The 25,057-nt window shown below is 45.5% G+C and overlaps 9 protein-coding genes across 9 annotated transcripts; 5 read left to right on the top strand and 4 right to left on the bottom strand.

The window, feature by feature from the left end:
- Positions 1 to 352: 352 nt before the first annotated feature.
- ALB3.2 (cytochrome oxidase biogenesis family) lies at positions 353 to 2,346 on the top strand. The gene has a single exon (XM_003056477.1). The coding sequence runs from the start codon at positions 456 to 458 to the stop codon at positions 1,989 to 1,991; it is 1,536 nt and encodes a 511-aa protein (XP_003056523.1). The 5' UTR covers positions 353 to 455; the 3' UTR covers positions 1,992 to 2,346.
- An 864-nt stretch (positions 2,347 to 3,210) lies between these two features.
- Positions 3,211 to 5,783, bottom strand: MICPUCDRAFT_31797 (uncharacterized protein). The gene is made up of 3 exons (XM_003056091.1): positions 5,424 to 5,783; positions 5,030 to 5,317; positions 3,211 to 4,861 (listed from the first exon to the last, which is right to left on the bottom strand). The coding sequence occupies exons 1-3, from the start codon at positions 5,736 to 5,738 to the stop codon at positions 3,575 to 3,577; spliced, it is 1,890 nt and encodes a 629-aa protein (XP_003056137.1). The 5' UTR covers positions 5,739 to 5,783; the 3' UTR covers positions 3,211 to 3,574.
- A 3,051-nt stretch (positions 5,784 to 8,834) lies between these two features.
- On the top strand, positions 8,835 to 11,974 carry MICPUCDRAFT_64922 (uncharacterized protein). Its single transcript, XM_003056476.1, has 19 exons — positions 8,835 to 8,929; positions 8,991 to 9,056; positions 9,135 to 9,182; positions 9,275 to 9,424; positions 9,509 to 9,622; positions 9,684 to 9,740; positions 9,807 to 9,944; positions 9,994 to 10,034; positions 10,094 to 10,663; positions 10,717 to 10,779; positions 10,854 to 10,994; positions 11,046 to 11,119; positions 11,178 to 11,248; positions 11,305 to 11,342; positions 11,399 to 11,446; positions 11,500 to 11,595; positions 11,658 to 11,738; positions 11,802 to 11,857; positions 11,909 to 11,974. Exons 1-9 carry the CDS (start codon positions 8,885 to 8,887, stop codon positions 10,404 to 10,406), a joined length of 972 nt encoding a protein of 323 aa, XP_003056522.1. The 5' UTR covers positions 8,835 to 8,884; the 3' UTR covers positions 10,407 to 10,663; positions 10,717 to 10,779; positions 10,854 to 10,994; positions 11,046 to 11,119; positions 11,178 to 11,248; positions 11,305 to 11,342; positions 11,399 to 11,446; positions 11,500 to 11,595; positions 11,658 to 11,738; positions 11,802 to 11,857; positions 11,909 to 11,974.
- A 502-nt stretch (positions 11,975 to 12,476) lies between these two features.
- Positions 12,477 to 12,815, top strand: MICPUCDRAFT_55633 (uncharacterized protein; the record flags this gene model as incomplete). Its single annotated transcript, XM_003056475.1, has 1 exon — positions 12,477 to 12,815. The coding sequence occupies one exon, from the start codon at positions 12,477 to 12,479 to the stop codon at positions 12,813 to 12,815; it is 339 nt and encodes a 112-aa protein (XP_003056521.1).
- Positions 12,816 to 14,341: 1,526 nt separating this feature from the next.
- MICPUCDRAFT_64918 (uncharacterized protein) lies at positions 14,342 to 16,284 on the bottom strand (the record flags this gene model as incomplete). The annotated part of the gene is made up of 3 exons (XM_003056090.1): positions 14,342 to 14,721; positions 14,791 to 14,899; positions 14,974 to 16,284. 3 exons carry the CDS (start codon positions 16,282 to 16,284, stop codon positions 14,342 to 14,344), a joined length of 1,800 nt encoding a protein of 599 aa, XP_003056136.1.
- A 402-nt stretch (positions 16,285 to 16,686) lies between these two features.
- On the bottom strand, positions 16,687 to 19,356 carry MICPUCDRAFT_25166 (uncharacterized protein). Its single transcript, XM_003056089.1, has 3 exons — positions 18,424 to 19,356; positions 18,028 to 18,315; positions 16,687 to 17,969 (listed from the first exon to the last, which is right to left on the bottom strand). The coding sequence occupies exons 1-3, from the start codon at positions 19,168 to 19,170 to the stop codon at positions 17,586 to 17,588; spliced, it is 1,419 nt and encodes a 472-aa protein (XP_003056135.1). The 5' UTR covers positions 19,171 to 19,356; the 3' UTR covers positions 16,687 to 17,585.
- Positions 19,357 to 20,567: 1,211 nt separating this feature from the next.
- MICPUCDRAFT_14294 (uncharacterized protein) lies at positions 20,568 to 22,287 on the top strand (the record flags this gene model as incomplete). Its single annotated transcript, XM_003056474.1, has 10 exons — positions 20,568 to 20,633; positions 20,704 to 20,802; positions 20,882 to 20,940; positions 20,996 to 21,075; positions 21,138 to 21,247; positions 21,320 to 21,450; positions 21,504 to 21,599; positions 21,655 to 21,709; positions 21,773 to 21,877; positions 21,946 to 22,287. The coding sequence occupies 10 exons, from the start codon at positions 20,568 to 20,570 to the stop codon at positions 22,285 to 22,287; spliced, it is 1,143 nt and encodes a 380-aa protein (XP_003056520.1).
- Positions 22,288 to 22,473: 186 nt separating this feature from the next.
- Positions 22,474 to 23,603, bottom strand: CYCT (uncharacterized protein; the record flags this gene model as incomplete). The annotated part of the gene is made up of 5 exons (XM_003056088.1): positions 23,449 to 23,603; positions 23,301 to 23,388; positions 22,844 to 23,244; positions 22,697 to 22,761; positions 22,474 to 22,592 (listed from the first exon to the last, which is right to left on the bottom strand). The coding sequence occupies exons 1-5, from the start codon at positions 23,538 to 23,540 to the stop codon at positions 22,474 to 22,476; spliced, it is 765 nt and encodes a 254-aa protein (XP_003056134.1). The 5' UTR covers positions 23,541 to 23,603.
- Positions 23,604 to 23,902: 299 nt separating this feature from the next.
- On the top strand, positions 23,903 to 24,388 carry MICPUCDRAFT_64908 (uncharacterized protein). The gene has a single exon (XM_003056473.1). The coding sequence runs from the start codon at positions 24,116 to 24,118 to the stop codon at positions 24,272 to 24,274; it is 159 nt and encodes a 52-aa protein (XP_003056519.1). The 5' UTR covers positions 23,903 to 24,115; the 3' UTR covers positions 24,275 to 24,388.
- Positions 24,389 to 25,057: the final 669 nt, after the last annotated feature.

Here is a 25,057-nt window from a genome sequence, read left to right as displayed (position 1 = left end):
AGGGCTAGGAAGTAATAAGGTACAGTACCAAGGTACGAAAGTACCTTCGTATTTGCTATGTATGGTGATCATAAAAAATAAAAGCCTGAGTCAAGCGCGCGCGCGTGGGATATTTGCCTTTCGAAATCATTGCCCCTTGATCGTGAATCTATAGTCAGCCTTGATGAAAAATAATCACCGATGAAAATGCGATGAAAATTTCCCCACCGGGAGGACGCGCTTTCAACGTTTTTTTACACGACTAATTTGAAACTGGCGGAGGGTCCATTTTGGACCCTCCCGCCACTTTCCATAGGGCGACCCGCGAACTGCATATAGAAAGTTTATAGAAACTGCCCAGTGATACGTTCAGAACACACTTCAGATGCAGGGACTGCTCCGTCCTTACCAACTTGAAAATCGCTAAGGACGTGAAGATCAATCGCGCTGCGCTGAAACACCCTCGCTCGTTTTTGATGACAAGCCAGGGTTGCAGTTCGGGAAGTTTGGTTTGCCGTGGTGCACGCGGGCTCTACCGTTGTGGCCGACAAACAGGTTGCCCGCGGCGTGATACTTCACTACTTTCTCGCCGAACACGTCCGCGTTCCTTTGATGCAAGTTGTGGTGCTATTTCTGCTACTGATATCGGTGAATCCATCACCATAGTACCTGATGTTATCACTGCAGCCATATTTGCGTCCGAGCAAATCGCCGACCTTTCCGAGTCCACTTTCACTGTCGGCGCCACTGTCGTCGATTCCTCGCACGCCACGCTATTTGCGGAACTCTCTGCTCTGACTGAGATAACAGGTCCACAACGTATGGAGGGCATACTTTCCCCCGTATCAGATCTGTTGGAGGAATTCGTTCTTGCTACGCAACGGTATTTTTCTGATGCTGGTGTCCGCTATCCGCTGGGTTCTTCTATTATCTTCACGACATTTGTTGTTAAGGCGCTTACTTACCCTTTCACGAAAGTGCAAGTTGAGAGCGCACTCAATATGCAAAATCTGCAACCACAGGTAAACGCAGTTCGGGAAAAGTATAGAGATGATCAGGAGCAGATGAACATTGAGATCAATCGGCTTTATGAGGATAACCAGGTTAGTCCTTTGGCCGGTTGTGGGCCACTTCTGCTCACTTTGCCAGTTGTTTGGGGTCTATACAGGGCTTTCAATAACGCTTCCATCGACGGCTCGTTTGACGAGCCGTGGTTTTTTATACCTTCACTAGCTGGTCCGACTCCCGATCGTTCTCTAGCTTGGCTTTTGCCCCTCGACGACAACTATCAGCCCCCCTTGGGATGGCACGATGCTTCTCTTTATCTTGTTGTACCGATATTGACTGTGGCAAGTCAATATGTCAGCATGAGTATCCTTTCGCCTGTTAAGGATTTAAATGATCCAAATACCGCTGAAACGGAGCAGCAATCCTTCCTTCTAAACTTTCTGCCACTCTTCATAGGATATATCTCACTTACTGTTCCAGCAGGGCTTACCTTGTACTGGCTATTCAATAACATTTTTACGACTGCTACCCAGGTGTATTTAAGACAAGGAGGGGGTGCAGTTGCTAAGGTAGAGAAAATAAAAGATGTCAAGCTGAAGGTCCCACTTGGATGTGCGATAGTCGACCAGAACAGTACAGATCAACTCTCTGTACATGACGTTTTCGAGGGGCCATATGTCCTTGTTACAGACTCAGGTGAAATAGACCTGGCTTATTCAGGTGAAATAGACTTGGCTTATTCCGCGTTACCTGATCATGACAAGGCATACGGGTTCTATCTATCGCCCGAGTTACGCAGTGCCAAAACGGATAAGTGGAGATTGCATATGGAAAAGCGAGGTAAGCGAAGTCTTGATCCTGCGGAGAGATACAACGCAACACCCGAAGAGTTGCGCTTACTCATATCCGAGTACCTGAAGTTAGGTATGGTGGCTGAGGCTGAAGAAATATCGGTGGAGTTGGGTCGACTTGGTTCGGAGACAGAGAGATCAGATCCACTGTGAAGTGTACAATATAAAGGTGTCTTTCATTATGGAGACGGCGATGAAAAACACATGGATGAACAGCACTGCAGTGAACTGAATTAAAATGTTGTCAAATAAGCCGGCTAGGTGGGCGAATAGCCCGGCGCATAGAAGGAATTCAATACATTTTCAACACTAGAGATACGGTAAATAATAATAGGGTAAAATCAGGGTAAAATCAGGGTAAAATTATGTTGATTTTACCATGGTAAAGTCTACAGGGTAAAATCAGGGTAAACTTTTTACCTTTTTTTTACCCTCATTTTTCAAAGTGGTTACAATAATTATTAAAATAATAATAATATGATAAATAAATATATAAATAAAGTTTATGAAGATATTATTATTATTATATTAGTTGTAGTATCCGTACTTTCGGAAGTACGAGAGGGCGCCGACGTAGATAGCTAGGGTCTAGCTAGCACGGCTAGAAACTACAAAGTTGTAGTAGATAGCCTCGTACAGCGAGTAAGATACGGCTGGTACTTCCTAGCTAGGTAGCTACGTAGTAGCTAGAGTATTCGTTGGCACCTTGTGGAAAGTACTTTCGAAAGTACTTTCGAAAGTACCTTCGAAGGTATTCTATACGTACGTGTACTGAAATACGGAAGTACGAAAAAATACAGTACGTGTATGGCTGTATGTCTCTTGACTACCTTCGCACCTTCGTACCGAACGAAGTTAGCTAGCTAGTTGTCTACGTGACTTCTACGTGTACGCACAGTCTATTCATACCTTCGAGGTGGTAAACATTGATACCTTCGGTACATCTATTAAGTACTTCCGGTACACGCACAGAAGAACAAAAGTAATAAGGAAGTACGGAAGTACGATAGTACGTAGCTACGTACCTTCGAAGGTAATAAATAATTATAAGTTATTACCTCCGCAGTACAGTTATTATATTAACATACGAAGGTATACGTATCATATGTTCGAAGGTAAGTTGACAACTTACTGAATTACTTTATGGAAGTAATAATATTTATATATGTATGTAGCTACGTATGTAGTCGTACGGAAGTACCTTCGTACTACCGGAAGTGCATTATTCATTCATTCGTTATGTACGTAGAACTGACATGAATATGTACGTACGTAGCTACGTACGTAGCTCGTACGTACCTTCGGTAGCATTTTATGTAGGCCCAGAAGATACTTCCGGAAATAGCTATCTTCGAAGATAATAGCCGTACGTGTACTGTAGAATATCGCGTTACCTTCGTAGTTTGTTCCCACCTGGTAGATACTACGAAGGTACCTTCGTAGACATTACACGTAGCCCTAACAGACTAGCTAGCTAGCTATGTGTGTAATTTTAGTTCGATTCCAACAACACATGGAAATTGTACACTATGTAATATGCACGTGTACTTCAACAAGACAGGACGTTTCGTATATCTATAGATAAGCCAAAAAGCTCATAGGACGTCACAGACGAAATGCCCCTGGTCTCGGCAACCAAATATTCGGGCAGAACGGGGGGATTCGAACATACAACGCTGTACACGTACAGAATGAACCTCCTAAAGTACGTGTATGTTGTTCCACGCTTGCTCGTTTCAAACGTCTATGGCCTCCAGCTTCGGCCCTTCCTCTTCGATAAACGCCCTTCGTGGGGCAACTTTATCCGACATCAGAAGCTGAAATGTCTGGTTCACCTCGGCCGCGTCGTCCACGGTCAACCGCTTCAACAGTCGCGATTCCGGATTAAGCGTTGTATTCCAGAGCTGCTCAGGCATCATCTCGCCTAAACCTTTAAACCGCTGGATACTCCGTTTCGTATCATCAGGGAGCGAGCTCAACAACTTCGCGAGCTGCACTTCGTCATAACAGTACGTGATCGATCTCTTCCCCCCGCCTTTACCATCTGTGTGTTCAACCTTGTAAAGCGGGGGAACTGCAACAAATACTTTGCCTCGTTCGAAAAGAGCTCGTTGGTAGCGGTACAAAAACGTGAGAAGTAACGTCCGAATGTGCGCACCATCAACATCCGCGTCAGTCAGGATGACAATCTTGGAATACCTCAGTGCGGACTCGTCGAAGTCGTCCCCTTTCAACCCTAAACCTAACGCCGTGACCATGGACGATATCTCCGTGTTTTTGTACATAGATGACTCATCTTTCCGTTCTACGTTAAGTATTTTACCGCGAAGGGGCAAGACAGCTTGGAAACGCCGATCCCGGCCTTGCTTCGCGCTGCCTCCCGCAGAGTCCCCTTCGACGAGAAATATTTCACTAATATCTGGATCACTATTGCTGCAGTCGGACAGCTTTCCAGGAAGAGAACCGGAACGCAAGACGGACTTGCGTCTGACGAGTTCTCGTGCTCGTTTTGCTGCCTCTGCCGCTTTTGCTGCTTGCTGCGCCTTATTGAAGATACTCTGCAAGACGCTGGGGTAAAATTCTAGATGTTCTGCGATTTGTTCCCCTATGACCGCTTCAACGACTTTTCTTACCTCCGGGTTTCCTAGCCGAGTTTTCGTTTGTCCTTCAAATTCTGGTTGCGGAACCCAAACAGCAAGAACAGCAGATAATCCCTCTCTAACGTGCTCACCTCCCAAGTTTGAATCGCCATCCTTCAAGAGTTTCGCTTTTCTCGCCTGGGCATTCACCGTGCGCGTGAGTGCGAATTTCAAACCGTCAAGATGCGACCCTCCATCCGACGTTCTTATGGAATTCGCATAACCTAAAGTTGTATCCGTAAATGCTTCTCTCGTCCACTGCAATGCACCTTCGACTTGAACACCTTCGACTTCTGACCTGAACGTTATAGGGTCATGTAGCGTCTCGCTTCCCATGTTTAAGTCGACAACATAATCTTTTAGGCCGCCGGGAAAAGACAAGATCTCCTCTACGTATTCTATTCCACCTTTTGTAATGATGTGCGCGTGTTCCTTTGAGTCAGGTATTGATCTGGAGGGATCCCTCCCGTACAAAAAGGTATTTTTGTCTGTGTCTTCGTGATCGAGGGTGTCCTTGGAGAGTCTGCCGTCACTTACACTGTCCTCCTTAACGTTCGCTTTCTTCCTGGTCATTTTCTTATGCACATCGACAGGGATGCGAAACTTCAGAGTCGCTGTGCTGTTCAGAAAAGCTAGCTCCTTCATGCGACTGATGATTATGTTTGGGTCAAAACTGGCTTTTTCTTTGAAAATTTGATGATCCGGTTTGAATCTCACCCGTGTTCCATTCTTCCCATCCGCGCCCGGTTCGAAGCTTTCCGTCATATCTGCTACTGCGTATCCTCGGCTAAAAGCCTGTGTGAACACCTTACCTCCTTTCCAAACTGTGACCTCGCATAACTCGTGAAAGGGTCAAGAACGATGGGTAAAGTCATCAATGACAGAGGTGTCACATGGGTGATCAAATGCGAGTAGAAACCATTGGACAAGCAGGATGGAGCCGCACCTCACTAAGCGCATTTACGACAGATATACCGACGCCGTGTAGCCCGCCGCTGACGTGGTACCCGCTCTCGTCACCACCAAACTTACCACCTGCGTGTAGCACAGTTAGCACTGTTTCGAGGGATGAAACTCCAGTGGCAGGGTGCACATCCGTCGGTATGCCCCGGCCGTCATCCTCGACACTCACGAAACCATCAGGTTCGAGCACGACTGTTATCACGGAGGCGTGACCAGCTTGGATTTCGTCAACGCTGTTGTCTAAAACCTCCCACACCAAGTGATGTAAACCCTTTGTGGACGTGTTCCCGATGTACATACCGGGTCGTTTCCGGACCGGTTCGAGTCCGCTCGATATGGTCAAATGAAAACGTAAAAAAAAGACATCGGTTTAGTTCCTCTGGTTGGAAAGAAGGATAGACTAAGTCGCGTAGGAGTGAAGACAGTTGCAAACAGTCGTACCTTTCAATACTTGGATTGACCCAGAGCCGTACTCGGAGGAACTTCCGGTTGCTAACGCAGCCGCAATTTTAGCCACGCGCTTTTCTTCGACGAAAGCGTCGTTGGATGAATTTGATGCTTCTCTTTCTTCACCCCCCGCTGCAACAGCGCTCGCGGTAGCAGCGGGTGAGGTCGAGAAGTGTCGTTGGGGATTCTTCCCCTGGAAGATAGACAACGACGAGTACACCGTGCTCAGCCCCCGGAGACTTCGCACAGACGGCGCGACCAGCGCTATCGATCGCGCAGTGGAAGATGCCCTCGAGGATATCTGCACCTTAATGCGACTAGCGGGGGCGGCGGCAGCGGGTGTGATCGCGGCGACACACGAGGACCGCAGCGACTTCGCCAGCCGACGCAGCCTCATCGACATAGGAGACGCGCTGAAGCACTGAGGTCGCGGAGACGAAGACGACGCCGCGGGAGAGGATGTGATATTCCGCAACTTGCAGATGTCAACGACGTGAGCGCCATTCATCACCTCGCCTGCTTGGGCGGCTTGAAGTGGACTTGACTTACCCTGTAGAGAAAGGACAACTTGCGTCCTTTCAAAAACCAAATTTCAAAAACATATGCTGAAAATCCGGCTACAGGTACGTGTACACGTGTACACGTACACGTACATGTACAGCTGTACACGTGCTGTACTGGCCTACAGTACGCCCTTTAAGCCCTGAATATTGACGGAGCTTAAAGGGTTGAACCTATGATACTGTACAACGCGTTATGTGTACAGCTGTACACGTACACAACTTCCGTACGTGTACGTATCTGGGATCAGGGATTTCAGGGTCGGAATCAAGGTCGCGTAGTATCAAAATCGCGTTTCAGGCTCAAAACATCGTCCGCGCGCGCTGATCGATCAAGTCTACGCTTTCAAATCGTCTCATATCCGTGGTTCACATGCCGGCGTCGCGGAAGGTTCTGCCGCGGACAGCCTCCGCGACGCCGCGACGACGCGACGACGCCCTTCAACGAACCAAGTCTCCAAACTCGCGGTGCAAACCGAAAACGTGTGATGAATGCGATTGCAAAGAAGAACGCGGCATCGTTACCGTCAAGAATCTGACGTGATCTGACCGCGAAGTAGCGCGCTGAGGCATCGCGGGGACACCTGTGGAATCGCGCGAGATCTCGGCGAATGAGCGTTAGCGCCGAGTTCATCGAATTCTTTCGTGTAAGCATCTCAATAAAACAACCGAACTCGCTTCTCGTGGTCATTTACATCAACGTTACCAATCATTGTTTGGCGCGAAAGAGTCTTCCTCGACCTGGGGTCTCCGTCGAAGTCGACGAGGTGAGATCTGACGGAAAAAAGTTGCAGGCCCGCGAAATAAAACCGACGAGTGCCAGCTTCAGATTCAAGCGTTGGCGACGCGCGTGTTCGGAGGCTTCGCGAGAGAGATTTTATAGTGCAACGTGCCTTGTTTTTTTGCGCGGGGATCTTACCACGAGAGTTTAGAGAGGGCGCGTCCTTCTTCGGGGGCTTGGTTCGCTTTCGGCCGTCGTCCCGGCTGCGCCAGCCGGCGGAGGTGTGCCAGATGCTGATCCGGCTTCAAATTGATCGATGAGCGCGTGCACGATGATTGAAACTTGCGATTTGAGCCTTGAAACGCGATTTTGATACTACGTTGTTCTGACCCCTAATACTACGTGTACAGCTGTACACTGTACGTACATGTACACGTACAGTATTCTACCTTCGTACGAAGTATGATAAGATAGAATATCTATCATAAATGTGACTTCATTATGTTGTACACGTACGTACGAAGGTAGTTGTACAAGTGTTGTACATAGCCTATGTACGTATGTAGTCGTGTACGAAAGTACCTTCGAAGGTACATAGCGTACCTTCGAAGGTATCCGATATCTTCTACGGAAGTGCTTTCGTACCTTCGAAGGTACTTCGTTCCATCCGTACGTCACAATACACGTCCGTGCACGTACACGACTACACGTACGTGTACTATGTTTATCTGCGAAAATACAATCATACGTACTGTAGTGCTAAGTTGTTGGGGTTTAGCAACTTACCTTCGTACACACATAAACCGTTTTTTTTCCGGATGTGCTTTATTTCGTACGGAAGTACGAAAGTACTTAGTATGAAAGTACTTATTATTTCGTACTTCCGTCGGGAAGTACATACATGCGTACATAAAAATAAAAATAGAATAGTCTATTCGTATTTAAGACTACATGTACGTACGTGTACACGTACAAGTACTGTACACGTGTACACGACACTATTTCTTTCTATCTATTTCTGCACGTTGTGCAGTTCTATACTTCCGGAAGTACGAACGAAGAAGTAATAAGGTACGGCGTATTATTTCCGGAAGTACCTTCGAAGTTCCACTGCATACGACGTAAAATTCGAGACTCTGGACCTAATCCCTAGCGCAAGTTCTGCGCTTCAGGCGTCGCCGAGTGCCCGTAAACGCCGTCGCCACAGTGACAAGAATTGCTCTGAACACCGTGATCCGTTGATCCTTCTATAAAAAGAAAGTGGGAGTGATTTTATGTTGTATTCGGACGATAGTCTAGCTAGATGTTCTTCAATCGGGGTACACGTACACAAAACTTATTACATACAGTAAGTTGTTTTTACAACTTAGTGTACACTGTAGTGTACTTTCGTATCAAGGGCAGCAGGCTTTTTCCGAAGGCCCGAAATAGCTCTCCGTTCTGCTTGAGAAAGTCTACGTGTAGCCCCAGCCCTACACTACGTGCACTGTACACGTACACGCACGTACTGTACACGATTCGCGGATAAGAGCATTATTTAGACCGCACGAGCCCTATTTTTGAAATCTCCACACACATACTGTACACACACAGACACACACACACACACACACACACACACACACACATACACACACAGACACACACACACACACACACACACACACACACAGTAGTGATTTCGAGCAAGGAACTTCGTGTACTTTTTTTGCTTAGATGAGCACCTTCATTCGAGAGATCGAGCATCAGGTGGTAGCGCAGGTAGCGTTTCGAATCTTATGTCTGGAGTGTGAAGTGAGCACGCTACTTTTTTCGCTTGCAGATTTGCGGCTCTTATGAGACAGTAGATCTTGGAGCCACTCAAGCTGTCGCCGAGATCCTCTCCAGGCAAGAGAAACAAATCAACTGAATGTTTGAGGCTGTTCTCGTATTTAGCCATGAATTCCGTCCGTTCCCTTGCTTTTGGTATCTTATTGAACTTGGTTATGCTGCACATCGATACGCCGAGATCGGGGTTGGGCCGTCCTCGTTTAAGTTGTTCGGTTTTGTTTACCTGAACCTTTTTTTTAAACTCGTAGCTGCATACTCTCGGGTCTCTAATAATAGGGCAGAGCTACTGTAGATGTTTGCGATGTACTTTTTGCGCTTGTTGGTCTCGGTTGCACTTTCGAGCGGTTGATTCGAAGTACAGGTTCCCATGCAGTTCCATTTACACAGACCATACCACAACGTCTGCGTGTGAGCAGACTGCCCAAGGTGTCGCGCTTTTCACGACTTATATACTGCTTCTAACAGCGTTCTCCATGTTATTCCTATTTTACCTGATCAATACTCTTACAGCGAGCACCTGCGTTCCGTGAACTTGGGCACTCTAGCTTTCCACACTACCCAAAATACTTGCCGTCGTTTCCAGATGAGCACACCTTACACACTCACTCCAAGTATTATCGGAGGGTGAACATAAGTATTTCTTGGCAGATCTTTCCGTTCTTATACATATATGTTCTTTTTTTAGGCCGGTGGTACAATTTCTGATCAGAAACTCTCCAAGAACTTGACAGGAGAGCTGAAGGTAGTTAAAAGTGTAAATCTTCAATTCTCTGTTCAAAATAATTTCGTTGTCGAACTCTGAATGCAGGCTTGCTATGATCGACGAAAAAGGAAGAAGATGTCTTGTGAACTTGTATCTAGCAGGCATTATGATTTTGAGAACTTGGCATCAGTTACAGAAGATCTTTGGTTTTCCTGCACTGCTCGTGAACTTGGTCACCACGAAGTAAGTTCTGCTACATCATCATTTCCTGAATATAATGGATTTGAAGCAGGAAGGTTGTCTCACTTCTCTGCGCTCGCTGAATGCCTGTAGGTAAGTTGATGCATTTCATGCCACTTAAACATTACTCTCTTTAAGCGCGACCTTTTCAGCTACGGTGGTATTCTGGGAGGTGCTAACACAGTGCGTTACTTCAAAAATGCTCTTCTTCTTATTATTCTTATGAGGCTCGACTCGAATCTATTCAGACACTCCGAACTCATGGAGAAATGCAATATTTTAATGTATATTCAGACTTTGCACGTAAGTTCTCTGATTCTTGAAAGAAGTGTCCTTGAGGGTATAACAAATATATATATATATATATATATATTTTTTAGGAGCAAGAAAACGTCCACTAAACGCGACGACGTCATCATTCAGAGAACACACAACTTGTTCTCATGCAGATCATTCAGTAGTTAATAAACTGATCGGTGGCTGCGTTTCAGTTTTCGAGAGCAATTGACCTCAGCTGTCTCGCCTATTTGGATCGTCCTTCATGCTTACCTTGAGTATTTTGGTACCGCGAGTGCCGACCACGCTGTTTACGACCACGCTGTTTATTTAATCAACATAGTCTAATCATTTACCTTCGAAGGTATTTAATCAAACATAATCATCCAAAATTCCCAAGAACACTATTTTAGGTATCACAGGGAAATCCATATGCTTCCAACTTCCTGTAGCAGAACACATTAGGCAGGTCCACTAACACTTGACGCATAACACCTACAAAGTGACAGAAAGAAGGCATTCGAAGTGTTGAGCCATCAAGCAAAAACCATGGCTTTCTGACCTGAATCTAAGAGAAATTATATAAATCTTGTGTGAGGAAAGTGAAATCTTTGGGTAAATTTGTAGTTCGTTCACCTCTTTTGAAAATAACCGTCTCGTCTTCAGAGTTTGTCGAGCAGCAAGGTGTGGTTTTGGGTCAAACTGGCCGCGAACTTCTTTTTGTCCTTTATACTCGCGTGCACGACAGTTACAGAGCATGAAATCACTGCTGCAGACCTGATGAAGAGTTTTAGTCCAAATAGATAGCGAAAATTATGAGACAAGTACTCTTTGATCGTTGTCCTCGACATAGTGCTCAAGTCGCATCGGCAGCACAGGGTAACTGCAACTCAGTAGCAGCCCTGTGGTTGATTCCATCTGCTAAAGATTTTTCTTAAGATGAAAAATGATAAATGATACCGTGGATAGAGTGGAATTTTTTTCTTATCATAAGACTTTTCTCGAAAGAAGCTTTAAGATACTCAACCAGCCTGTTTGAAACTGAAGAGTAAGTCATCAATGCAGCATCATGCAAGAATAGCTGTTCCTCTTCTCAGGTGGAATATTTGACGGCTGAAATAATCCCTGAATAACAGAGTCATGACATTCAATAAATACGTTAAAGATGTAATTGCAAATACCAGACATAGACAAGTTAAAAGAGCGTGTGATCTGCGGCACTTGAAAGCCTGAAAACAGACATCTCATAAAAAATTATGGTAAAAATGCAATAATCAAGTACGTGTGACACTGTGATATCAACTATGTTTAGAAATTGCAGAGCAAGTCCCCTTGAAACTTTTTGAGAGAAAGTGCAGTATACTCTAACTTTTGTGTCCTGGATATGAAGAACCGTATGCGTGTAAGTGACAGTGGGCAAGGTGCACACAAAAAGCGTACAAATGATTGGGATTTAGAAAGTCACCCACAAGCGCGGTTTTCGAAGCGTTTGGTGGCTGTGGCGTATCAATGAAAAGAGTTCTAGAGGAAAAAAATGAATTAGGGTCCACATGGATGTCATGAATTGAAAAGAACGCGAGAAACCTGATTTTCTGTAGAACTGGGCCTTTAAGGGATTTTCGCAAGTGACATCGTCCTCTCTGCAGAGACACACTCAGCCGAGAGAGAAAACACACACAAAGAAAAAACACCTCTCGAATTTGAATTCTAGTTTGAACAAAAAATGGATCGCCGATGTGTGACATCCCTCGTACGATATATCGCCGCCTGTAGCTATGCGGAACGTTGACGCTAGAAACAGGACGACCCCGGTAAAAATAGTGTCGATTTAATGATAAAGTACTGTACGTTTATGGTAAACGGTTTTACTTTTTTTTACCCTCAATTTTCTTTATTGCTACTGTACACGTAGGGCTACACGTACAGTACAAGCACACGTGCGTGGTACTTCCGGAAACACCTTCATTCGTAACGTAATTAAGTACAAATAAAGTACGAAAGTACTTTCGAAAGTACGTGCCTTCGTAGCCAGATAGACATTACAAATAAAGATATCTAGCTAGCTACCTAGTCTACATACGTGCGTGTGCGTACTTATTGTACACTACTACAACGTTGTAGACATTGAAGGTGGCTTAACTGCCACGTGTGTGATAATAAAAAAAGCGGAGGTAAACAACTTTATACGTGTACCTACGTGTACAACCGTTTATCGTTTTACGTTTATACGAAGGTATACATGTAGGCCCTAATAAAAAAATGGCCCTACGAATACGAAGGTATGATAGGAAGTACGAAGGTACCTTCGAAGGTATAACTTCGTGCGTATTACGAAAGTACTTCTGTACGGAAGTACTTCCGGAAGTACATTGCAGCGTTATGTCTATCTGCTATAACATTACTAGGGCCACGTACTTCGCGCCGAGGCTAAGTTGTAACTTATTACTTAAGTATTTCCGAAGTATTTCCGTAGGGCCCACGTGTACTTGCAGGACGTGCTTCCGGAAGTATTATCCATTTTCCGGAAGTACCTCCGTACAACGTTGTACCTTCGGTACTGTACGTGTACGGAAGTCCTTCCGTGGAAGTAAACTGTAGCCCTAGCAGTGCCCTAGCCCTACCTTCGAAGGTACGCACGGAAGTATCATACTTCCGGAAATATTTCCGGAGATACAACAGGGCCCTACTGCTGTAGCCCTAATATTACCTACTTCCGGAGTACGAAAGTACCTTCGTAGGAAGACAAAGTTGTCTATGTGTACACGTAGATGTATGTGTACTTCCATCTATCCGTACTGCTGTAGAGCCGTACACTTATCTTCGAAGGTACGGAAGTACTTTCGTACGTCCGTACGTCCGGAAGTAGGCAGGGCTACGTGTACGACTATTATCTACATCTTCCACTCATCTTCGTATGATAAGTTGATATGAATACATAACCGGTTGAACAACGCGCGTTACGTGTGGCCCTACGTGTAGCCCTACTGTACGTGTACAGTACTTCCGTACAGCGTTGTAGGGAAGGGAATCTTGTAGCGTGCGCTCGCCTTCAAAGCACGCGTCCGACATCGATGCCGTCGGAGCATAACGTCGTGGCGTATGCCATGGACCTAAGGAACGCATCCTCAAATCTCCAATCAAGCGTTGACGCTGCGATAGCCTTCGATACCGATCACGTGGGACTTCCCCGGCGGTCCTCCGCAGCTGTTGTTGTCGGTTACGCGCGATGCATTGGCTACACGACCTATGCACAGAACGGTTATAGACTTGGGCAGAGTTTGTCTGGCATCAAACCACCCGCGCCGCAGGAGGAACTCTTAAACGCGAGTAGTTTGAGCGGATCTGGATTGGAGTTGAAGGCCGCGAATGCGTGGGCAAGCGCGAGTGCGGCGGTATCTTTAAACGCGGAAGCAGCAGAGGTAACCCCTATGTCGGGGCAGACATTGAAGCTGCTCTCGAAGTGGAAGCCCGGTGATGCATGGCCTGCAGGAGTGCCGGCGCCGCCACCTGGATGGAATCCCGGCGATCCAATCACTGCGTTTGCTAAAGTTGTAGGCGATTTACACTGCGGCAGAGCTGGCCAACACACTTGTATGTCGTTCGCTTCTTCACATCCGTCGGCGGTGAGGTCATCACGGGGCAGACCGGTGCAGCCACTGAAGAAATTGGTGGGAATCCAAGTTCCGTTTGTACAATTAGACTTGAATCCGGATATGCACGATGCAGTCGACGACTTCGATTACTCCTCGGATGAGTTCGAAGAAGTTAGCAAGCACGAATCGGACTGATGAGTTCAACGGTAGCGGGAGGTTAGTTTCTCAAGCATGAGTCAAAGGTTACCCGCGGCTTTAATGGACGTTGTTGCTCTTAAAAATTGTTGCACTCGTACTGAAAGTTACTAAGGGCTTAAAAATAGTGGATGACGTGAGGACTTGGGATCATGGCTCGCTTGCCGCTGGTTGGTATCTCCTTTTTTAAGATGTGTCGTGAACGAGTTTTGAGCACACGCTTGCCTGGAAACCAATTGATCACAAGCTGAAATAGAGCAATATTGCGCATGTGTAGGGCTAGATCATTTACTACCTTCGAAGGCAGATTCGTACACATGCATGGGCAATCTTTTACTATCCTATGCTGCAAATGGTACAGTACCTCCATGCAGCCGTGAGGACAAAGGCTGCCAAAGACCCAAGTCCAAAGCAAACAGTACTCAGCCGTATGAACTCTTCGCAGCAGTTTAGTACACGCGCCGGTATTGTCTTGTGCATCTCTCCGTGAGGCGTAACCGATATCGCGAGCGAAAGATAATGTCTTGCTTCGGTAGGGTGAGAAATGCAGCCATTCATATCGTTGTCGTCACGGTGAAAGCACCAGCCATCTGAGATAGTGACCAATACCGTGTCAACTAGAACGGCAGGTGCTCTGGCCGAGGACAAATTGTAAGCTATTGGCATCGTATTATTTACGTGAATGTATTCTAGGTTAGCAAGGAGTATTGCCGCCACTGAAGGATGCAAAAAGGAAAGATCAGTTCAAGACGATAAGAAAATGTTATTAAGTCCAAGTGACGTGCCTCGTGGAACAGCAACAAACTCTACGAAAGATGGGTCTAAAATGCCATCTCCAAGCGTAAAAGGAGTTCTGCACGCCGCTAGCACGTCCAATCCTGCAGCGACAAACGACTGCAAAGACAAGTTGGTATACCTAGGTCAGATGAGTTCAAGGACAAGAAGTGGAAATCTGGTCCTAGACTCACCAAATAGTTTCCAAATGCAGAGCTCACCCTGACGCGAACCGCCAGAGCGTCACCATCTACGCCCGTCAACACGACCCCGGGTATCTTTACCGTTTTGATGAAAGGCGCACGCACGAGCTCCAATTCATGCTTCCCGTCAATTTTCCGTGTCAGGAGCGGAGCGTCTCTCGCCGCCTTTGTCGTCACAAACGCCCTTGACACATTGGATGCAGCGAACTCTGCTCCGTCTTTACCTATCAGCACAAAAGTGAATTTCCACGTGTCCACTGAAACTTCGTGTTCGGAATTTCCGAACGCAACGGCTACTGGATAGTTGTGATGGTCAATGTCAGGGACATACAACACCTCAGTGCATACAGCAGTTCGAGGCAAGAACGCGTCATCTTTTTGTTCTTCTCGCAAAGAGCACAGCCATCGATCAGAAGATGACAAGTTGCCTTCTTCAACTTCAACTCCATCTATTCTTCCATCGCAAAAGATATTAGTCACTATTGCGGGGATGACATCACCTGGTTGAAGACTGGCCCCATCGCGGTACAGAACACCATGGGCAGGTGTTGTCTCTATCCTCGCGAAAACTCTACTTGTTTCAATGCCGCCACAATCAACTCTCCCAAATTTAGTATGATTGCGTGTGTACGCAGGCGCGACTGATGCGACATTGGACGAGCTGATCGTCGCATGCAACACTACCGATTTAGCAACATCTTCGAGTGTTGCAACCCGGACAGTGTGAGCAGCAACAACAAGAGGGTTGAGTTCAGGCAAAACAACCTGTATATCCACCTCTGCAATATGCCCATCGCTGTTCTCTTCGTCGCTCGACAGCCCCTTTGACCATGCGGTGGCGGCTTCAATATCATTGTTACGGAGCGAAGCTGTAGCGGCGAAGCGCAATTGCACGTATAGTGGTGTTTTGTCCGTCAGAGGATCAACATGCCTCGTTTTGTGTACCCTTCCCCTGAACTTTGGCTTGAATCCTACGCGCGTGTCGCCGCGTCGAAGCAGATACGGAGTAGACGCGATTGGGGCGAGTGACCTTTGGTCGAGTAGTGTACCTTGTGATGGTAAGGATGTGATCGCGTATGTAGCGTTAGGGTCCTCGCCACACGAATGAGAGGAGGAAGACGAGGCGACGGCAAAGATGCCAAGGGAGATGAGGAACGGGGCGTCGTCAGCGTTGGATAGCAAGGTGGCGTGCACGACAGGGCTTGGAGCGCATGCAGTAGCGTTTCGCGTTTCGATGTCTGACGCCAAAGTCACCGATGCGAGGAGGAGGGAGACGAGAAGAAGGTGGAGGTCCGCTGGCATCGAAGAAAACAGCCACTGACGAAACGAAACGAAAACGGCTGATGAAAGCACGACAGTACGAGTACGTGTACAGCTGTACACGTACACGTACTGTAAGGCTAGCTACGTAGCTAGCTAGTGTACAGCTGTACACAACTACACGTTGCATAAAAACGGTTGTTCGTGTACATAAGTTGATATCTACTTTTTATATGAAGATATCTACGTACGTGAGCCTAAAACGTTGTAGTCGTACGTGTACCTTCGTACAGTATGCGTATCTTCGGAGATAGAATACTTTTATTACTTCGCACGTGTCCCATCCGCGTAATTTTTGGGCTACGTGTACAGATGTACACGCAACTTAGGCCAAGCGTGTGTACCTTCGAATAGTATTTCCGGAAGTACATACGTGTACAGTTTAATAAAGTTCTAACCTTCGTATTACATGTTTTTTTGATCTTGCTTGTATCATGCATGTGTGTAGCTGTGTACTACCGGTCTGCTCATATTAATTCCACCTAAATCCTACCTACTGTACACGTACTGTACTGTACACGTACACGTACAGATATATTCCAGTGCCATTCCTATCCCGGCCAGTCGGGTACAGGTGTAACTGTTTTTAAAAGCGTTTTTCCAGACTTGTTTTCTCGACTTCTGTTGAGAGTTTAGTATATGCACTTGATGAATATTGATTTATCACTGCACGGGGGTTGAACCTCCGTAGGGTTGATTCGTTCGTCCTCCGCCACAACTTGGCCCTGTATAAGTTGTAGGGTTGATTCGTTCATCCTCCTGATATTGGACACAGGTTCACTGTCAGTAATGTAACTACTGTTCTGAGCTGTCTTGTCAGTTTCGTCACTGTCTCAGCTCCTGTTTTGTGACTTACGGTATCCGTCATTCCCGAGTTCTCACTCGGATTCAGTTCGCCGAATACCTGGCACTCGTTCCTTTCTGCACATTCTCGATTACAGTTCACTGAACTTGACCCGACCCTTGTCACCTCGCGTCCGTTCACTTCGAGGCAGCCTGGGCGCAGTTCATGATTTGGGTTGTACTAGTACGTACTCAGTTGTACTACACGTATGCGTACTGCTCACGTACTCACTGCATGTACGAAAGTACGCGAAGGTACGTTGGAAGACATGTTGGCTTTCCGAGCTGAGTGTAGAAAACGAATATGCGTAATAACAAGAAGTGTACTCGCGCATTACATGCAAATTATGATTTGGCACCTCTGCAAACGACGCACTAAATTATTCATAAAGTGAGCTTTCGCATAAAGAACATATTCAGCAGGTTATCCTGATACCAAATTATTGTTCCATCAGGTGTATATTTAGGCCAGAGCAAGTATTTGGTGACTCTCTTACTAAACCAAAGTCGCGTCTAACGCGTTGGAGTTTGCGCTCAATGAAGTAAGCAAAATAAGGTTCTCGATCAACCAAAGAGTCAAAACCACACGGTTTGATTTGGTCGGAGTCGTTATCGGTTTCGAATATTCTAAAAACTTCTGCGTCATGTGCGTCGGCTTCTTCAGAAGAGAGTAAAATCAAGTTATCTAGATTTGCTGGCTTAGACGGATTCCAGCGCGTCAAGCATAAATCCGAGGTATTTCGCCACATCCCTTTACCTATCGACGGATTTTGAGCTCGAGCACTGCGACCTTGCCAAACATCCTTGATTAGGTATATCACATCCTGTGAATATAGACAGTTTAGTTCGTCACGAAATATTGAAGAAAGTTAAAACCCTTGCCTGCAGCTCAACATTTACCCAGCTCTTCATACTGCCTCGGCTGGCTTCCCTATCACGTAGCCTTTCAAATTGCGTTTTGTACTGCTTCGTGTGAATATGCAGAATAGGGTCAGAACTAAGTACTTGTCCTGTTAAAGTACTTATAACATGTGCAGCACACGATAAACCAAATATAGCTGGCAGAGCACCAAACACAGGAAGTGTCCTTATGCGAAAATTTGGCAAAACCTGAAAGTCTTGCAAAATAGACGCACTGCACGTTTCAGCTGTTGCCCCAAGTGAAACCAAATATTATGGACATCAATAGATGGCCAACGTGACGTGACGCCGAAAACATATACTTTTGGGAACAAAGAAAAGTTTGTAAGAAATGAAGGATAAGACAAAACTTGCCAATTTGCAGCGTTGTTTCTCTGTTGATAATAAGACAGGTATGCCACTTTCAATACCATGAACCTGTTTGAGTCGATGACGAACAGCGCGGGCAAGCGGATCAACAACACTTTCTCGTATGTCAACAATCTTTATTCGTGTAGGATCACACTTCGCACCGGCACCACCAGACGCCAGCACATTTATATTTTTCCGCACACAAGCAGCAAGTAAGTCAACCTTAGTGTCGACGTTGTCTATGCAGTCAACCACGAAATCAGGCTCTCCCTTCAATAACTCGTCTTCAACTGTTTTTTCAAACATTGCCACTTTAGTTTCGAGTTGAGCTTCAGGAAAAATTTTTCTGAAGTGCTTCGCGAGACACTCTGCCTTGTAGCTGCCAACGTCCTGGCGAGTGCCCAATGCATGTCTGTTGAGCGAGGATAGAGAAATTTGATCGAAATCAATAAGACGCATTCGTGACACCCCGGAGCGAAGGAGCATATGCGCACAGTGACTTCCAACGCCACCCAATCCGACGACAACGACGAACACGCTTGATACACGCTGTTGTGCCGTGCTGCCAAAAAACTGCACGTTGCGAGTGAAATGCTCAGCTAGGATCTCATCTGTTGCGCTACTGGTATGAAAGAGTTTACCCGTAAAAACACGAGAAGGCACCTGATGACGACGCGAATAAAGTATCGACACCAACACAGCCCCAACAGTGCTACCCGCCATAAACGCCTCAAACAACCGCATGGTAATCATCGTCAGCTTCCAACTCAGTGAAATACACAAGTTGGAGAAACGTTTCGAAGTGACGTGTTTCGAAGTCTACGATAGACGAGTTGCCCTAAGTCGAAAATTGTATGACGCTCAGTCAGCCGCGTACTCTACCCGTAATCGGCCAAATTAATCGCGACGCATGGGGAAGAGCGAACGTGAGGGGGCGCGTCTGACGGGCGATACTAATGGGGAATTAAAAAAACGCAAATTAATTTGGTTTCGGGTCGCGGAACTTTCATACAAAATGCTCATAGTTTTCACGTACTTTCGTACGTGTACTTCCGAAGTACTTTCGTACTTTGAAAGTACACGTACACGTAGCGTACTTCAGGATGTAAAATACGAAGGTACGAAGGTATGTAGCTATGTACTTTATGAGCAATTTCTCGGAACGAGACTTAGGGCAACTCTCGTCCATTCAGCCAACCTTTTCAAAACGAGACGCGTGGGCGCGTACGAACGTGACGTGTACGCACGTACTTCCGGAAGTACTTTCGTACTTTCGTACCTTCAAGGTACGAAAGTACTTCCGTACGTTTTCGCGATTTAGACTGAATACATTAACAAGTTCTGTAGGGCTGTGACGTGAAGGTAATAGCCCGAAGACTGCCCTAAGTTGTTTTAATTCATTATCCATATAATAATATTTTTTCTTTCGCACGTGATGAAGTACTGTACTTCCGGAAGTATCTATTATTTCCATATCTAGCTATCTACGAAGGTACAATCGTGCGTTGACTACACGTAGCCCTACCGCCTAGCTAGTTATTCTATCTTGTAGTCTATCTATATATCTTATAGTGGGAGGGATCGATGTATGCAACTATGCATGCATGCATGCATGCATGGACGGAAGTATTTTATTAGTTTTAGATACACTAACTAGTAGCTACCTTCGTAGTACTTTCGTACGAAAGTACTACCTTCGAAGGTACTTTCGAGGTACCTTCGAAGGTACTTTCGTACTACGTATTACGAAAGCTGATTTAGTACCCTGATTTTACCTTCGTATTATTTCTTGTGAAAGTACAACTACAGTACTTTATTTCGTACTTTCGAAAGTACTTTCGTACTTCCGTACGTGTACATGTACGAGTACGTGTACACATAGATACAGGTACGAAAGTACATTTTACCGCCGAAGAATATGATATTTCCGGAAGTATCATAAACTTACAATGGGCTAGCTAGTCTATCGACGTTTATAGGGCTACCTGCACGTCCAATAAAGCACTTCACGACCACACGTTGGGATACTCTCTCGGACGTGTTCTCCTGCGTCGTAAATTTCGTTCGCTAGACGATCTAAATTAGGCATCCGTTAAATTACAGCTTTCTTCACCCCCATGGCTTTACGAGATTTGCCTTTTTAAGTTAGCATGGGTGAAGAAATTGATAGGCACGTCTTGAGGAAATACGAAATACAACAGAAACTTGGGAAGGGGGTGAGCTGAATGCAGGTTGCACTTTCTGATCATCACGTTGGTTGAAAAAACGCTGTTACTATGATAACAGGCGTATGGTATAGTGTGGAAAACGGTTGACAAGAAAACACGAGACACGGTTGCATTGAAGAAGATTTTCGACGCTTTTCAAAACTCAACAGATGCACAGGTATTAATATTATATATATATATATATATATATATTATGGACATCATCCATACTTACCTCGCATGTTTGTTTATTACAGCGAACATTTAGAGAGATCATGTTTTTGCAAGAGGTGAACAACCATGATAATATTATACGGTACTTGTTTTCAGACTTCTTTGTACACACACAAAAAAGAATTTGTGCGTTGTAGGCTACTGAATGTGCTGAAGGCAGAAAATGATAGAGATATATATCTTATTTTTGAATACATGGAAACTGATTTGCACGCAGGTGTAAAACCACAAATCATATCATTTTGATACAAGTATTGAATCTTTATTCGGCGTGTACAGTCATCAGAGCCAATATCCTTGAGGACGTCCACAAGCAGTACATCATGTATCAGTTATTTAAAGCTTTGAAGTTCATGCATTCTGCTGAGCTTCTGCACCGGGACATCAAGGTACTCTGTTCAAACTCGACATACAAGTTAATTATGAAAGTGATCAGTCAATTCAAAACTCTCAATATACAGCCCAGCAACCTTCTGCTTAACAGTGAGTGCCAAGTCAAGGTTGCAGACTTCGGTCTTGCACGCTCCATGGCTCTCATGAATAAGGATTTAGCTGACAGGCCAGTATTGACAGATTATGTTGCAACGCGCTGGTAATTGTCAGTGGGATCATTCCACTTTGTGACATAATTGTAGCTCTTGTCAGGTATCGTGCTCCAGAAATTCTCCTTGGTTCTACGAAATATACTTTTGGTGTTGATATGTGGTCCTGTGGTTGCATTCTGGGTGAACTCTTTCGAGGGTAAACCATGCAATTAATTTGAATGAGATAAAATTTTCTGATATTTCTCGTGAAGGCAGCCTGTTTTCCCCGGAACGTCAACCATGAATCAACTCGACCGCATTATACAGGTGAGGGACAGATATTTTTTGTTGTGCTCTTGTTTAGATGTTTATTCCCTTTTCTTTACGTAGTTAACCGGAAAGCCAACGGAGGAGGATTTGCTTGCAATTCAATCTCCCTTCGCTGAATCTATGCTAGAGTCATTGCCATGCACAAGTTCAAATACAACACGTGAGGTACACGTATACTTACTCCAGTTCTCTACAATTTCTTTCTCAACACTTCCTATGTTTTTTGGCCGTAGCTGATTCCGAACACAAGCGAGCATGCATTTGATTTGCTGCACAAGCTCTTGGACATAAACCCTGATAAGAGGATAATAGCTGATGCAGCATTGCGTCACCCATACCTATCGCAGTTCCACAATCCTGCGGACGAACCATCATGCAACCACGTGATATCTATTCCTATCAATGATAATACAAAGTATACTATCCAGGAGTACAGAGAAATTTTATACTCGGAAGTTGTAAAACGCAAAAAGGTCCCGCTTGATTTAGTCATTGCATACTTTTTCTCAAACGCTATCATTTGTCAGGAGTTAAGACGACGCTTGCGACAGCGGGAGTTGGCTCGGCCTAATTAACTTTAAAGGACGTTCATGCTGCAGAATGGGTTTCTTGGTTCAGGTATCATTACTCGGGGTTTAGCTATCAAGTGAGCACTCATAGGAAATGTATTAACGAGAATGGCTCAAATGGATTCTCCTCAAGAATTTGTGTACCTGATGACCAAGGTATCTGTGACCAGGCTCAGCTCTACTATTCTTTTATCAGTATTCTTCATAAAGGTCCATGATTTGATGACTGATTTTTTCACACACACCCTGTTTTATTTCATAGTCAGCCAACCAATTCGATGACAATTTTAAAGTCGACATCAGCTTCGAAGCTCAAAATAGAGAAACAACCCGATCGATCGCATGTGCATAAGTAAAACTACTGTCGGAAAAAAAATGGGAATGCAGAAGTTGTGACGAACTTCAAGAACCTTGCCAAGATATAGAACTGAAACAGCGATTTCATAAGCAGTATACTGCAAGCTTAGAGTTGTTCTTAGACTGTAAAGTTCGTGGAGAAGTGAGGCTGGGGAAATGATTAATAAAGCATAAGATTTCACAGTGATTCTTTTTCTACTCCGACCTGTCATTTGCAAAATTCCACGCAACTTGCGCAAGACCGCGGCTAAGGCTTTCATTCACAGTCTGAGCTCTGGTCACTCTCTTCACTGCATTGAGCAAATGTCTATACGGGTGCTCCACATTAAATTCAAAGCCAAGAGTGTGTAAAATAATTCTTTCGGCTTCTAGTATGTCATCTTGCCGCTCCAAGTAGCAGTCCTGCAGAGAACATGAAAAAATGCGCACAAAACAGGCACAACAAGTATGGTAAGTGGACACAAGCACCTTTTGGAAGATTTCCTTTGCTGCTCTTTCATGGTCGTTTTTGAACTGGACAAGGTAGGAGATGCGCACAACCTCCCGGAGAGGCTTAGGAGTTTCCTCCACTTTTCCAGCTAAAAAAAGGCTAGCTGTCGCTATACTCTGCGAAAGTAATCAATAAACTATGAAATCTCCGCTAAAATTAAAAGAAAGCTTACGAAAATATCAAGTCGAGTTTTGCTTCGAGGCTGCCATGCGTAAAAACGGTGACAGAAAACTATAGCGGTAGCGATTGTGAGTTGAGGCCTGCAACACGTCAGCACAAGTAAGGTAAAAAGCTAAAAAGGTTCATCAGAATCTGCCCACATTTTCAGCTCTAACCCCGCATCTTCCAGAAATTCGCAGTACACCCAACGAGACGAAGCCTCGAGAATTACTTCGTTTTCAGGTAGGACCATGTAGATGCGCAATTTCCGCGTGACCACAGTCAGGCACGCGAGGGAAACAGCACTTTTTCTCTGCGGGATAGGCTCTATGCTTTTTCAGTTTATCTTTTTTATGTACTGTAGTTGTACGAAGGTACTAGGTTGTACTCGTACGAAAGTACTTCCGGAAGTACCTGTACATATTATGTACAGCTAGCTGTACAACTTGCGTGTACACGTACACGTACGTGTAAATAATAAGTAAAATAGTCGTGTACTTTCAGCACGCACGTTTATCTTCATAATTTCGTATCCTTCGTACGAAAGTACGAAAGTACTTCCGTACACGTACATACACGTACGGCGCTTCGGCCGTCAGTCAGTTGGGGGAAGTGCGGGTCGTTGTTCGGCGGTCTGGATCGGAAGAGTGGTTTGAAACTCATACTCCAAGTCACGAACGTTGCCTCCGCGCCGTTACCCGGCGTGCCGTCGGATAGAGTCATCCCACGCCTCCCCGCGCGCGCCCGCGTGCGCAAGTGGCGCGTCGCCCGAGCGGGAAGAGCCACGATGCGTTGAGTTACGAACCCTCCCTCGAAACTACGACTCCGATGAAACACGCGAGATCTGAAAGCGCGTGCTCGATCAAAGTTAGGGTTACGACTGAGGACGCAGTGCCCAAAAACGCACGTGATTGGTCGAAATTTCACTCCCGGAGGCTTGAAGCGAGCCCAGATGGGAGAAAGCGCTTCGCACTTCCCCCCAAATAGTAGTACACGTAACTCCGAGATACCTTCGAAGGTATAGATATGTAGATAAACTCTGGGGTCTAGCTAGGTACTGTACCTTATTAGGTACTTTCGTACCTTCGAAGACATCACTTCATATATACTTGTAAACCACGCTAAACGGCGTACTTTAGTAACTGCTGGTACGTGTACTTCCGTACCTTCGTTCGTTCGGCAGCTAGCTAGCTACCTTCGTACGAAGGTACGGAAGTAGTTCTCAAGCACGCGATAGAGCTACAGTATCTCCATTTACACTTCCGGAAGTGCTTCCAGAAGTACTTCCTTCGTACTACTTCCGTTTCGCAGGGTTTAGGGTTCAGTACACGAAAAAATGAGTTCTTCCAACTTAAAGTACCTTCGAAGATAGAAATAGCCCTACATAGACCAGCTAGCTAGCTACCTACCTTCGAAGGTATACTTCCGTACCTTCGAAGGTACTTCCGGAAGTAATATCTACCTTGGTAGCTAATAAGACTACACGTACCTTCGAAAGGTATCTATCTATCGACGTTCCGGAAGTACGTATATAATATAATATACAGCTGTACACGTACACGTACACGTAGGCCCTACTTCCGTAACGGTTGTTGGCCTACGTGTACAGTGTATCTTCGAAGGTACACGTGTAAGTGTACACTTACGGAAGTTTGAGGACTTCGTTTCAGAATTGGGGGAGGTAAATGTCAGCAGTGGGTTTAGGGTCAGAAAGGGGAGACAACTCTGGAACTAATCGGAGGCAGTGGTTCAGAACGAAATGTAGTCAAG

The sequence above is a fragment of the Micromonas pusilla genome (assembly GCF_000151265.4).
Source record: "Micromonas pusilla CCMP1545 genomic scaffold MICPUCscaffold_2, whole genome shotgun sequence".
In the NCBI taxonomy this organism is placed as follows: domain Eukaryota; kingdom Viridiplantae; phylum Chlorophyta; class Mamiellophyceae; order Mamiellales; family Mamiellaceae; genus Micromonas; species Micromonas pusilla.
The sequence above is the reverse complement of the archived record's forward strand: the minus strand, read 5'-3'. Positions and strand labels throughout refer to the sequence as shown.

Excerpts from the sequence above, each read along its gene's own strand:
- ALB3.2 (XM_003056477.1), top strand. The coding sequence starts at position 456 with ATGACAAGCCAGGGTTGCAGTTCGGGAAGTTTGGTTTGCCGTGGTGCA.
- MICPUCDRAFT_25166 (XM_003056089.1), bottom strand. The coding sequence starts at position 19,170 with ATGATTACCATGCGGTTGTTTGAGGCGTTTATGGCGGGTAGCACTGTT. Across the intron at positions 18,316-18,423 it reads CAGAGAAACAACGCTGCAAA|TTGGTTTCACTTGGGGCAAC; the intron begins TTGGCAAGTTTT and ends TGTCCATAATAT. Across the intron at positions 17,970-18,027 it reads GGGTAAATGTTGAGCTGCAG|GATGTGATATACCTAATCAA; the intron begins GCAAGGGTTTTA and ends CTATATTCACAG.
- MICPUCDRAFT_64908 (XM_003056473.1), top strand. The coding sequence starts at position 24,116 with ATGAAACACGCGAGATCTGAAAGCGCGTGCTCGATCAAAGTTAGGGTT.
- MICPUCDRAFT_64922 (XM_003056476.1), top strand. The coding sequence starts at position 8,885 with ATGAGCACCTTCATTCGAGAGATCGAGCATCAGGTGGTAGCGCAG. Across the intron at positions 9,057-9,134 it reads TCGCCGAGATCCTCTCCAGG|TATCTTATTGAACTTGGTTA; the intron begins CAAGAGAAACAA and ends CCTTGCTTTTGG. Across the intron at positions 10,035-10,093 it reads CGCTCGCTGAATGCCTGTAG|CTACGGTGGTATTCTGGGAG; the intron begins GTAAGTTGATGC and ends CGACCTTTTCAG.
- MICPUCDRAFT_31797 (XM_003056091.1), bottom strand. The coding sequence starts at position 5,738 with ATGTACATCGGGAACACGTCCACAAAGGGTTTACATCACTTGGTGTGG. Across the intron at positions 5,318-5,423 it reads TCGTAAATGCGCTTAGTGAG|TTATGCGAGGTCACAGTTTG; the intron begins GTGCGGCTCCAT and ends CCCTTTCACGAG. Across the intron at positions 4,862-5,029 it reads TGACCAGGAAGAAAGCGAAC|ATCTTGTCTTTTCCCGGCGG; the intron begins GTTAAGGAGGAC and ends TACGTAGAGGAG.